Source organism: Eubalaena glacialis, chromosome 2 (genome assembly GCF_028564815.1).
Source record: "Eubalaena glacialis isolate mEubGla1 chromosome 2, mEubGla1.1.hap2.+ XY, whole genome shotgun sequence".
NCBI classification, from domain to species: Eukaryota; Metazoa; Chordata; class Mammalia; order Artiodactyla; family Balaenidae; genus Eubalaena; species Eubalaena glacialis.
The window spans coordinates 149723966-149737506 of NC_083717.1; the positions used below are offsets into that span (position 1 = coordinate 149723966).

The following is a 13541-nucleotide window of genomic DNA, read 5'->3' on the forward strand; positions in this document are numbered from 1 at the left end:
GCCCCCGCTTGCCACAACTAGAGAAAGCCCTCGCACAGAAACGAAGACCCAACACAGCCATAAATAAATAAATTAATTAATTAATTTAAAAAAAAAAAAGCATTCATCAGAGTGATTTATATATGCAGAATACTCTTTTAATGTATGTACTCCAAATTATTTATAAGAAAAACATAATTGCACACTCTAAGTACTATAGACAAATTTTCTAATTTTTATAAAGTCATTTAAAAAACATAGACCCTTGTTCAATGATTACTAACAGCCATTCGGTAATACAGTCTTTTCATCAGGGCTTTAAGTTATGACTTTCTTGAAGGAAAATACTAAGTAGAAATTAGGCCCTTAGGTTTAAAATTTTTTTCATAAGTATCTTCTAATATTATCAAATGTCCACTAGAACAGTTAAAAAATAAATAAGTGGCATTACCCAGGAATATTACATAGGTTCCCTTTCTAGTAAGATTTAAATACTCCTTTTCCTTCTTTTTGGGAAAATATAATAAAAACAAACATGTTTTTAGAGTTCCAATATTTTTTAACATAAATCCTCATTTCTTTCTACCTCCTCCCCTTTTATGATTTCACATAAATCAGTGGTTTTCACCACATAGTATGAGGTGGCAATGTGAATACTCAGCGTTTGAAAAACCTCTTGTAGCAATTCTGTTATGCACCTATTCACAAAACCATTTTAGTCATGCAAAACGGAAGACAGAACATGTGCATTCAGAAAGGACGAGTGCAATTACATACGCATATATGTACATTAACAAAACTAGGAGGAACATTGGGAGTAATCTTAATTGCCTTAACATTCTTTTTTCTATAAAGTGACTTAGACTCTCCTGTTTAAAAACATTTTACAACTCTAATACTTTATTTAGTCATAGTAAGCGATTATCATAAAGAAAAATTGATAAGGATTTTACTAATAGCTTTTTTAAAGCCACATTTACATCAAAGCAGAGCACCAATTCACATTTCTTATCCTTTTCTTAGCTTTAAAGACTTGAAGTAAAAAGACCTTTTCTCTGTTAGGTATCTCTTTCATGGAAGAAGAGGAAAAAAACTCATTTGACTGCTAATTTGATGGGTTTTGCCTACAATGAATGAGTTTCCTGGAAACTGTGGCTAAACCATTTGGAGGATAAAATGTGAAAAAATAAACCACAGTTTACTAAGGAGACAAAATTACTTCAATTCCTTTCCAAACCAATCACAAAATTTGTTCTCTTCTATTAAAGAGTTGAAAAATATCAAACTGGAGAAAACTGGGGCCAATGTCCAGACTAAGTTTCTAAGAGTTAGTGAGTTTTGCTTGTCTTCTCTGTTGCATGGGACTCTTTTAGTGTTCGAGGGGATTTAACTCTTTTAGAGCACTGACTCAGGAGTAGATAATGATTTTACCAGCCAACTCTTCAAGGCTGCTGGCCCAATTTAACTTCATGTACCATAGGACATGTAGTCAGTACTTTTAGCAAATGCTTGTTAAATGAACATAACTTGCAAAAAAAAGTTTGTTTTCAAGTGCATTAAATAACTCTTAAGAGTTTTTAAAAACCAAAGAGAATGCCTGATATGATATGAAGTGCCTGCATAAAATATCGTTAAATAAATATGTTCCACTATCAAAAAATAAAGCAGAATAAGGTAAAAAACAAAAACAAAACTAAACTAAACTAAAGAGAAAAGGAACGCTGATGTTTGTAGAAAGCAAATTAGATTGTGGCACGAAAATTAGTAAACTCTCAGTTATGTATTAACCAGTGGTGACAATAAAAAAAAATCTTCAGAGGAAACCATAAAGACAATTTCTGCTAAACTGAAGTTCACTTCAAACAGAGGTAGGAAATCAGATACGCTACACAGCAGTAATTAAAGGCAGGTGTTTTGTACTGATTCAAATGAATTTTTTAAAAATTATTTTTAACAAAATGTATTTCCTCACCACAAAGAAAGCATAGATACTGCTGAATCTGGGTTAGGAAATGTATTTTAAATGGAAAGATTATAGAAACAGATAATCATTAACCATGAAATACAAGGCTAAATGCCTTAAAGTAGTGACGGTAAGAAAACTACTGTTGTTATTAACAACTGACATTCAATGAACACTCACTAAGGACCAGGCACTGTTCTAAGTACTCCTACATCACTTCATCTTCACAGTAGTTCTTTGAGATGGGTACTAGCTTCATCCTGGTTTTAGAAATGAGGAAACAGAGGCACAGAGAGTCTAAATGTCATGGCCAGGGCTACACAGTGAGCATTTCAGCCAGGATACTGCAGCAGGCTCCAGCTCTGGACCATTATGAAATGCTGCTTTTCCAGAGGAGCAAGTGGTTTGCTATCTTTACCACGAACACTGAGAGCAAACGGAAGCGTTAGAGATTTAAATAAATATAAGAATGAATTTCTTGATAGCAAGGATAATTAAGTCTCATTAAACACAGCAGCAGGCTACTAAAGATGGTTGTACAGTTTTCTTCCCTGGGCTTTCATGGACCTCTCTATCAATAGGAAGGAAATTAATCATCCTCTACATGTGTCTAAATGTAAGGAAAGCTGGTATGAGAAGTGCAGTAGGCCATACTGAGAAATGTAGCTTCCAATCTTTGAAAAACATTCTTATTCAAGTTGATTCTTCCAGAATAAAGCCAGGAAAAAATGAAAAACATCCTGATCAATTTATCACGGTATATACAAGTACATATATTTTTCAGCATTATCTTCTCAGTGTTTCAAATGTCAGCCGTATGAGATTCCCCTCAGTAATTCAATTATTCCCCTAGAATAAGCCAGTCCTTAGGGGATAAGTTTATTCTTTCAATCTATTTATCAACTCAACTTCCACTGTTCCTGTATTTCAACAGAGAAAATATAGGAACTTTTTTGCTACTAACTAGCTGTGTGATCCCAAGTTACTTAATCTTTTTGGGCCTCAGTTTTCTCACCTGTAAAAATTGGGGAAAAGGACCAGGAGTAAAGGCAGAGCACAGGAACTGGACCAAAAGAAACTGGTGGTTCTCACTTTTTTTATCCCTGTAGGGCTGCTGAGCTTTGCAAAGTGACCATGCATTCACACGGGCACCATGAACTGTCTACAGAATGAATAAAAGAGCTTCCACTTTATGTACCAGAATTTTCACATGCATGTACATGATGTAACTTATAATACAAATTTATGTTCAAATATAATCTTTAGGTCTATAGAAACTTTCTGCTATTATGGATTTTCTCTATCAACTGATACTCACTGTACAAGCTGCTATCATTTGTAGGTCATGAAATGCTTTGACATTTAAAAGGACTCTTATGCTTAAAAATGTCAGGAGCCACTGGCCTAGACAATTTCTAAAATCCTTCCAAGTCTAAAAACTGTAATTAAGAGTCCATTATTTTTTTTTATCCCATGTTGAATTTTTTTTTAATTAATTAATTAATTTATTATTGGCTGCATTGGGTCTTCGTTACTGCACGCGGGCTTTCTCTAGTTGTGGTGAGCGCGGGCTACTCTTTGTTGTGGTGCACGGGCTTCCCATTGCGGTGGCTTCTTCTGCTGTGGAGCACGGGCTCTAGGTGCGCGGGCTTCAGTAGTTGTGGCTCACGGGCTTCAGAGCGCAGGCTCAGTAGTTGTGGAGCACAGGCTTAGTTGCTCCGTGGCATGTGGGATCTTCCCGGATCAGGGCTTGAACCCATGTCCCCTGCACTGGCAGGCGTATTCTTAACCACGGAGCCACCAGGGAAGCCCTCCCATGTTGAATTTAAGTTAAATGTTACCAGCTGTAATTATCATGTCTTTTAATGAGAGTTAAAACTCTTCACAGATCTTAACTATAAAGCAAGGAAAAAAAGCCAGCTGTACAAATTATTAGGGGGTGTAAAAACTAAACTTGATAAAATAGTTTTAATATTAAATGAAAAACCAAAATTATTCATTACAAATGAATAACTTCACATACTTCCTTAAGATAATGATATTAACAAACAAAATGAATCCTCTTACTTGAATAAACATTAGATGGAATAGTAAAAATCCTTCTAGGTTCAAAACTAAACCTCTGATTAAGATAAAATATGAATTCTTTCATTCAAGTTACTAAAAACTTGATTCCTGGAAACAGACATGTAAAAAAAAAATCCCTGAGAACAACCTACACTATAAGAATTGTTAGAAACAGTTAACTAGGAACTTCCCCGGCGGCGTAGTGGTTAAGAATCTGCCTGCCAATGCAGGGGACACGGGTTCGAGCCCTGGTCTGGGAAGATCCCACATGCTGCAGAGCAACTAAGCCCATGCACCACAACTACTGAGCCTGCGCTCTAGAGCCCGTGAGCCACAACTACTGAAGCCCGCGTGCCTAGAGCCTGTGCTCCGCAACAAGAGAAGCCACCACAATGAGAAGCCCATGCACTGCAACGAAGAGTAGCCCCCGCTCACCGCAACTAGAGAAAGCCCGCGTGCAGCAACAAAGACCCAACGCAGCCAAAAATTAATTAATTAGAATTTTTAAAAAGTTTAATAAATTCCTTCTGATACTAAATATGTCAACAATGGACTATCTGGAGACTTTGAAAACACACAACATACAGAAATAATAACCAGCAATTCCTCTATGATTTTCTACTAAGTTCAATTTCACATTCTTTAAGAAGACTATGTCTTCTCAAACATCCACACTGCCAACCAATGCCTTCAAAAATACCCTCTATCTTGGCACCAAAATACCCTCAAAATCTGCCACCAAAACAGAAGGCATCAGACAGGAATTCCTGTCACCTTTCATCCACTAAATCTATCTGCATTTGCACCTATCTTCTTCCTTCTCATTACATCTGATAAAATATCTTTAAAAAAATCATGTATATATACCACATCTTCTTTATCCATTCAGCTGTCGATGGACACTTAGGTTGCTTCCATAACTTGACAACTGTAAATAATGCTGCTACGAACACTGGGATACATGAATCTTCTGCAATTAGTGTTTTTGGTTTTCTTCAGATATATACCCAGCAGTGGAATTTCTGGGTCATTTCTGGGTTTATTTTTAGCTTTTTAAGAAACTTCCATACTATTCTCCACAGTGGCTGTACCAATTTACATTCCCACCAACAGTATACGTGGGTTCCCTTTTCTCCACACCCTTGCGAACATTTATTATATGTGTTCTTTTCCATGGATTATACTTCAAATAGCAAGTACTAGTTTTTCAGCAGGATAAATCATAAAGACAGATCCACTGGGTCAAAGGGCATACGCATTTCTAATTCTGATAGTTCTTGACAAATTGCCTTCCGCAGGGATTGTGACCAACTTACACTCCCGTCAGCAATACATAAACGTGGTTATTTCCCCACAGCCTCACCAGCTAAGAGTGTTATCAAATTTTCAGATTTTTCTAATTTAATAGGTAAGAAGAGAAATCTCTTTTTAGTTCTGATTTGTGTTTAATCTTACTTCAAGTGACATCAATCATCTTTTCATATATTTGAAAGCCACTTTTATTTCCCTTTCTGATTATTGCTTCTTGAAATAGTCTCCACTTATAGTTTCTATGACATGACCCTCTCCAGGCGATTTTTCTCTTAATTGCTTAGCTAATCTTCCTTTTTCTCATTCAAAAGCTTCTACTCCAATAACTGACCTCTAAATGCTGGAATTTCTTTGGGGTTGGACTGATACCTTTAGTCTCTTTCTTCTCATTTATTACTATAACTTTATATACCTTCTATAATCTGATGATCCCCAAATGTATATAACCAGCCAAAATTTCTGAGTTTGAATCATATATTCCAATACCTTCCTTTATTTTTCTTTTTAAAGTTAAGCATTTTCTCTCTTTTTTTAAAAATTTATTTATTTTTGGCCGTTTCGGGTCTTCGTTGCTGCGAGCGGGCTTCTCTCTGGTTGCGGTGAGTGGGGGCTACTCTTTGCTGTGGTGCGCAGGCTTCTCATTGCGGTGGCTTCTCTTGTTGCGGAGCACGGGCTCTAGGTGCGTGGGCTTCGGTAGTTGTGGCATGCAGGCTCAATAGTTGTGGCATGTGGGCTCTAGAGCGCAGGCTCAGTAGTTGTGGCGCACGGGCTTAGTTGCTCTGTGGCATGTGGGATCTTCCCAGATCAGGGCCCGAACCCGTGTCCCCTGCATTGGCAGGCGGATTCTTAACCACTGCACCACCAGGGAAGCCCCCAATACCTTCTTGATATCTTCCTTTGGATATTGTGCAGGCTTAACACACCCAAGAGAGTATTCATTTTTATCTTCCTTATTTCTATAAATGGTACAACTATCTATCTAGTAGCTTTAACTAGAAATGTAGGTATCATTGATTCTTCTCTCATTCCCAACCCCCAAACTACCAGCAAGTCCTGTTTCTATCTTGAATCTGCTTCTCTTCATTTCCACTGCCCCACACTAGTTCCAGCCTACTCTGAATGACAGAGTAAGTCCTAATCCTTGTGACAACTAAAAACAATACCCCACATTTCCAAACATCCCCAGAAGAGTGGAAAAATCCCTGGTTGAAAAATTGGTCTCCCTGCTTCCAGTCCTACCCTTGCCAATCCATTTACCACATACATTTTTCTTTTTATAGTATAAATCAGATGATATCATTCCCCTGGATAAAACCCTTGAATGACCTCTTGTTATACTTCAAAGAAAATCCAAACTTCTCTATCATGGCCTATAATGCAGCCTATGTCTAACTTACTGATACCAACTTGGATTTATGTTTCTTGCTACCTCTTGTTTCTTTGTACTCCAGCCACGTTTACATCCTTTTAATTCCTCAAACACATCAAGTTCTTTCTGACCTCACAGCCTTTGTACATGCTGTTTACTCTGCACGGATTGCTTTTCAATCCATTCTTCCATAACAGACCCCCTTGGCCTCCAGGTCTCATTCTAAATACTACCTCCATTAAGAGTCTTCTATGACTGGGACTTCCCTGGTGGCGCAGTGGTTAAGAATCCGCCTGCCAATGCAGAGAACATGGGTTCGAGCCCTGGTCCACGAAGATCTCACATGCTGCGGAGCAACTAAGCCCGTGCGCTACAACTACTGAGCCTGCGCTCTAGAGTCCGCGAGCCACAACTACTGAGCCATGTGCCACAACTACTGAGCCCGCAAGCCTAGAGCCTGTGCTCCACAACGAAGTGTAGCCCCCACTCACTGCAACTAGAGAAAGCTCGTGCGCAGCAACGAAGACCCAACGCAGCCAAAAATAAATAAATACATAAATTTATTTTAAAAAAAAGGAATATTCTATGACCATACTATCTAGAAAATGCTCTTCTGTTATTCTTCATCATGGGTCTGCTCAGATTAACGAGCAGTATTTATTCTAAGTAGTAATTAATATTTACTTGTTTCTGTTATCTGTCTCCCCAATCAGACTATAAGCTCCATGAAAGTAGAGACTTCTTTGTTCACCAAGTATCTGTACAATGTCACTGACAGTCTTTTAGACCAAGAAGATATCTGGTGTCAAAAAAGAGGTAGGGGCTTCCCTGGTGGCGCAGTGGTTGAGAATCTGTCTGCCAATGCAGGGGACACGGGTTCGAGCCCTGGTCTGGGAGGATCCCACATGCCGCAGAGCAACTAGGCCCGTGAGCCACAACTACTGAGCCTGCGTGTCTGGAGCCTGTGCTCTGCAACAAGAGAGGTCGCGATAGTGAGAGGCCCGCGCACCGCGATGAAGAGTGGCCCCCGCTTGCCGCAACTAGAGAAAGCCCTCGGACAGAAACGAAGACCCAACACAGCCAAAAATAAATAAATTAATTAATAATAAAAAAAAAAGAGGTAAATACTTAACACAATACTGAATAGAGACTATATGTACTGAGAATTCTACACTTGCAGTCAACTACTAAATTTCTACTAGCCCCCTCCCCTATAACAATAATTAAGCTAAAAATCTCAAAAAGCACCTAAATTATATATTCAATTCTAAATCGAAGTTTAAAATAAAAGGCTATTATAAAAGATGAAATGTGATGTTTACCCAAAACTCCCCTCCCTATCTGGCTGAAATAATGCTAGTCACGCTAATAAACTTGTTTTCTTTTCTTTTTTTTAGGCCATGCAGCTCGGCTTGCGGGATCTTAGTTCTCCGACCAGGGATTAAAACCATGCCCCCTGCAGTGGAAGCGCAGAGTCCTAACCACTGGACCTCCAGGAAATTCCCTTAGTTTCTATTTTGCTCAATAGGTTCCAAGTCAAGCAATTGGTTGAAAACTTCAAAGTGAATGTAAACAAATTCCTAATTTAGTGAATATGGAAAGCAAGTAAATGAGCTAAGGTTAAAGATTTTAAAAATACCTTTAAAGATAAGCATAATAAAGAATTTCAAAGTACTTTTTAAAAAGAGTCAACTAAGCATTTTCTAATAGCCCACCTCAGTTGCTGGGGATTTTCATGGATACCAACCACCCAGTAGTGATCAGATTTTCCTTTGCAGTGTTCTCTTGTGTTACATACAGGAGTCCATGTATGACCAAGTCCTCTGTTAAGCATTCGAACAATGCCTTCTGAATCCACATAAAATGGGGTACCTATATACCAACAGAAAAACAAATCACCTGGAAACATAGCTATGTATTTGTTAAATAAATCCTTTTTGAAATACATACACCGATCAATCAACTTTCAATTCAAAAGCAAAACAAAAAACAAACAAAAAAACCCAACCAAACAAAAAAAAAAACCTCCCCAAAACCAAAAAGACAAATAATCCAAGATTATTTCCCATAAAATTTCACTAACCACATAGAGTAAGACCTAACTGAATCAAAGGAAAAAAAAATTGCATGTGATGTGACTAAAATTTATCCAATAAAAAAGAGGAAAAAAAACCCCTGATCAATTCAGTGAAAACTATGCCACCTGCTGGAATACAGCAGTTTTTTAAAGCCAATCTCAGTAAAGAAGTTAAAATTGAATCTGAAGTTTCCTTGGTCAAGAGAGACTTGGAAAAATGAGGAGAACCTAATGCAAGGTGATGATGTAGAGAAATCTGTCTTTAGTACTCTTCTTCCTCCCCCCTCTCTTGACCTTGTTACTGTTCTGTTCCCCAACAGTTCCCCACTGTTCTACTCCTAGACTTACCTAGGAAACAAGTAAGCATCCCTGTTTCCCACCTACTCTGTTCCCATTTCAGGAAGTACATGGCAAATTCCCTAATTATCCTTTATTTATCTGTGACTTCACACCCCTCTTACTCTGCAAACAGTTTCCTCAGGGTCTAGATCTGATTGGTAACTGGGAGAAAAAAATAGAGCTATATGAATGGAAGTTATTAATGATCACATTATTAAAGCATAAGTGACTAATAATATTCCAATAGAAAACACATCCAGAAATGGTTGGGTTTTTTTAAAGACAAACTGGAGTCTCCAATGATGTAATTAAAGGGCATGAATCTCCAATAATAGAAATATTTAAGCCAGAAGACAGGGTTAACAGGTGCCTTAAAATAAGGTACTCCTCAGTGTCCTTCAAATCATCTGTCATAACCCACTATTAAGTGAGTCTACAACAGCACACTGTTCAATAGAAATATCATGTGGGCCATAAATGTAATTTTTAATTTCCTTCTGCCACATGACAAAAGGGGAAAAAAAAGTGAAGTTAATTTTAATAATATATTTTGTTAAATCCAATATATCCAAAATATTATATTGTAACATGTAATCAATGTAAAAGAATTACTGAAATTTTTTACATTTTTTTTTCATACTAAGCCTTCAAAATTTGGAGAGTATTTTATAGTTATAGCACATCTCAACTCAAATTAGACACTTTTCAAGTGCTCTGTATATAGCCACATGTGGTTAGTGGTTACTATAGTGGAAATCAGTAGAAAATTCCTGATTTTCACGTAGAATCTGCTAAAAAAGCCAAAACTTGAACACTGATTTGTATCTCCTTTTTGCTAGCTAATAAACTTTCAGAAAAATTTATTTCCCTCTTTGTAAGTTTTCTAATCAGAATTCTGATGAAGAAGAGATCTTGTACATAGAAGAGTGGCTACCTCGCCTGGAAATTCCAGTTTCCAGTTCTGCCAATATATTAAAATAAATAAATTTAAACATAAAATATAGACAATTTATCTTTAAGCAAATTAATTAGGAATAAATAATGAAGCAATTTTCTTCTTGAAAAATGACTTTAATATAAATGAATTTATCTTGCCTTCAGCTGAAAAGCCAACCCATACAAGGTAGGATTTCCTTGTAAGAGGAAGAGGATCCCCATGTAAAATTTGTTTTTTCTTTTTCCCCAGCTCTAGCAGCTGAACTCCAAGGCACTGATCCCCATCAAATCCTGTACCTAGTGAGAAAATGTAAATATAAATCAGGTATCAAAGGTTATTTAGCTATGATGCAGTTTAAATTATTTTCTCTGAATTGAATTTTATTTTGTGATAAATTCCTAGATTAATTAGCAGTACTTTTTATAGATAATCCACTTACCTGAGGCACCATTCAGGGATTAGAAGCAGAATAGTATTTTACATGGACTATTTATATAAAGTGTTTATAAGTGGTAATTCATTCACTCAAGAAGTATTTAAAGAGAGCTTACTTTGTACCAGGTACTGAGGCTACAATGGTAAACAAGACAAAGTCAGTGTTCTCCTGAAACTCATATTCAGGTAGGAGAGGAAAAACTAATTTAAAAAGAAAGAAAATACTAAGTGTCATTATCAAAGATTAAAATACTAATGTGATACAGAGTGTCAGACTGAGTGGCTACTTTAGATTGGACAGACAAAGGTGGCCTTTTGAGAAAGTGAAATTTAACCTGAGATATGATTTGCAAGTTGGAGTCAGCCATCCAAATGATAGGCGGAGGAGCACTACAGTAGACAGGGAAAAGCTAATGAAAAGGGCCTAAGTTGGGAACAAGCTTGGTGAGTTTGAAGAACACAAAGAAGCCAGCAGGGCCAGAACCAGTAACAAGAAAAAAAAGTGGTAAGAGATGAGGCTGAAGAGGCAGGCAAAGGTCAGATCATGTAGGACCTTGCCACCTGGGATAACAAGTTTGATTTTTATTCTAAAGCAATAGGAAGACATCAGAGGATTCGGAGCAGAAGAGGGAAGTGATTGGATTTGTGTTTTTAAAAAATCACCTAGGCTGCTATGTGGAGAATGGATTGTGGCAGGCAAGAACTGAAGCTGAAAAGCTAGTTAGGAGGTTATTCCAACAGTCCAAGAGATGATGTCTGGGTTGCACTGGGGTTTTAGTGGAGATAAAAAGAGACAGATGCGCAATGTGTCGTGTGAACTGACATGATAATGACTTTGCTGACAGTGATGTGGGGACGTGAGGGAAAGAAAGGATAACTCTTAACATTTCTGGCTTGAGTAGCTAGATTGATAGTATGCCGTTTACTGAAATGGAAAAACTAAGAAGAAAGTTTGGAGGGAAAAAGAAAGCCCAGAGGCTTTATTGTGACCAAGTTAAGTATGAGATAAATATCAAAACTCCACATCGAGATTTCAAGTCGGCAATTGGATATGTAAGTTTGGAGACACAAGGAGGGGGTAGGGCTGGTGATATTAATTTAGAAGTCATGAACACATAGATGTATTAAAGCCATGGGTGTTAATGAGATATCCCAAAGTAGTTTCTCAAACTGCATTTTTTGACCTATGAGTCATGAAATCAATCCAGAGTTACAACCAGAATTTAAAGAAAAATGAAATCAAAGAGTAAATATTGTCCATGAGACTTTCATTCTAGTTATATCTGCAGGTATGTATAGAATAGCAACATAGACTATATTTCTCACTAGGGCTAAGCAGTCGAAAGACTAATAGCTCCTGACCTAGTGAAAGGAAGAGAAGGGGGCTGTGACTGCGCCCTGGAGTACTCCAGCTAAGAGGCGGGCATAGGAATAGGAGCCAGCAAAGGAGCTGAAAGAGTTATCAGCTCCTAAGGAAAAAAAATGGGAGAGTGACGTCACAGAAGCCAAGACAAGAAAGTATTTCTGGTGGAATTACTTAAATAAATAAGCATAAAAAGATCATCGGTAACCTTAATAAAACCAGTCTTAGCACAGCGATGGGGACTGAGGACAGAATATGAAGTGAGGAAAAGGAGGCAACAACTTTTTAAGTCACATTCAAAGTTGCTTTGGTCCTTCACACAAGGAGTTAGTTTATTTTTTGAGGCATTTAAACTCTGATAATTCTTATAAGATATAGATATGGAAGCAATTAACCAAACTCTACCTTAGAATTCTTTCTATAGTACAGTTTTTCTATAAATAAAATGTTTTCATTTTCATTGCTATTAGTGAATACAACAAAATTCTGTACAAAGACTATACTGATTCAAATACTAAAATAAATGCAAAAGGAGATACAATCCAAAACAGAGAGGAGAAAAGCTTAAGTAATTTCCATTTTACTTCAGGTCATGGTAAAACTATAAAATAGTAGAAAAAATCTACCTCTGTGATAAACAATGACAAGCTGTTCTCCATGTCCTGCCACTGATACAACAGGCCCAGGGAGACTGAAGACCTCTTTTTGAACACCTCCAATGGTAAACAAGCGAAGGAGCAAGGCGCTAGTGGCAGCAGCAGCCCATCCCTGACCAAGACATATGGCTTCAATGTTTTCATTCTGAGGCATGTCTACTATCCACTCTTTGCTTGAATCCCATGAACTAAAGTGCAGGCAGTGAAGCTTGCTAAAAATTAAAACAAGACAGAAACAATCAAACTTTCACATTTGATATTTTATACATATATATAACTAATCATTACACCCAGTAACAATCAAATAGTTTATTTTTCTATTATACACAAATAATACAAAAATGGCTTTAAGAAAGTAATTATGAAATATCCTTAAAATGAACTATGTTAAAACCATTAATAGTCATGTTACTGAAGAATATTTAAAGATACAGGAAAATGCTCACAATATAATGTTAAATGAAAAAAAGCAGGATAAAATCAGCAGAGTGTGATCTTAGGCTGCAAATACACACAAAAATCACAACCAAATTTTTAAAAGGGAAGGAAGCATCAAAATGTTAGGCAAGAGTCCTCTCATTGCAAAAAAAAAAAGAAAATTTAATATGGGAGAACAAAGAGAAAAAGAAAAAAAAATTCATAATCCCACCAGCAAGATTACCAACCACTGCTAACAATCTGATTTGTGTTTCCAGTCTTTTTTCTTTGCATATTTACATACATGCAAGTTATTATGAAACTTAAGCTTCAAAATGTAGATACCATAGTATTTAGAATCAGAGGCAGTACTGACTTCCTAAACAGTAATTTTAAATTCAAATTTAAAATAAAGGGAGATGAGGGACTTCCTTGGTGGTCCAGTGGGTAAGACTCCGTGCTCCCAGTGCAGGGGGCTCGGGTTCCATCCCTGGTTGGGTAACTAGATCCGGCATGCATGCCACAACTAAGAAGTCCGCATGCTGCAACTAAAAGATGCTGCATGCCGCAACGAAGACCCAGTGCAGCCAAAATAAATAAATAAAATAAAGGGGGATGGGAATTCCCT

At 37.2% G+C, this 13541-nt stretch overlaps 1 protein-coding gene across 1 annotated transcript in view; it reads right to left on the reverse strand.

Annotated features, from left to right (window-relative positions):
* The window catches only part of WDHD1 (WD repeat and HMG-box DNA binding protein 1), a 63111-nt gene that overhangs the window by 15700 nt on the left and 33870 nt on the right, over positions 1–13541 (reverse strand). The window contains exons 14-16 of the mRNA XM_061182586.1: positions 12467–12708; positions 10201–10338; positions 8405–8561 (exon numbers count right to left, since the gene is read on the reverse strand). Of these exons, the coding sequence (XP_061038569.1) occupies positions 8405–8561; positions 10201–10338; positions 12467–12708 (537 nt within the window). The remainder of the gene's footprint in view (positions 1–8404; positions 8562–10200; positions 10339–12466; positions 12709–13541) is intronic.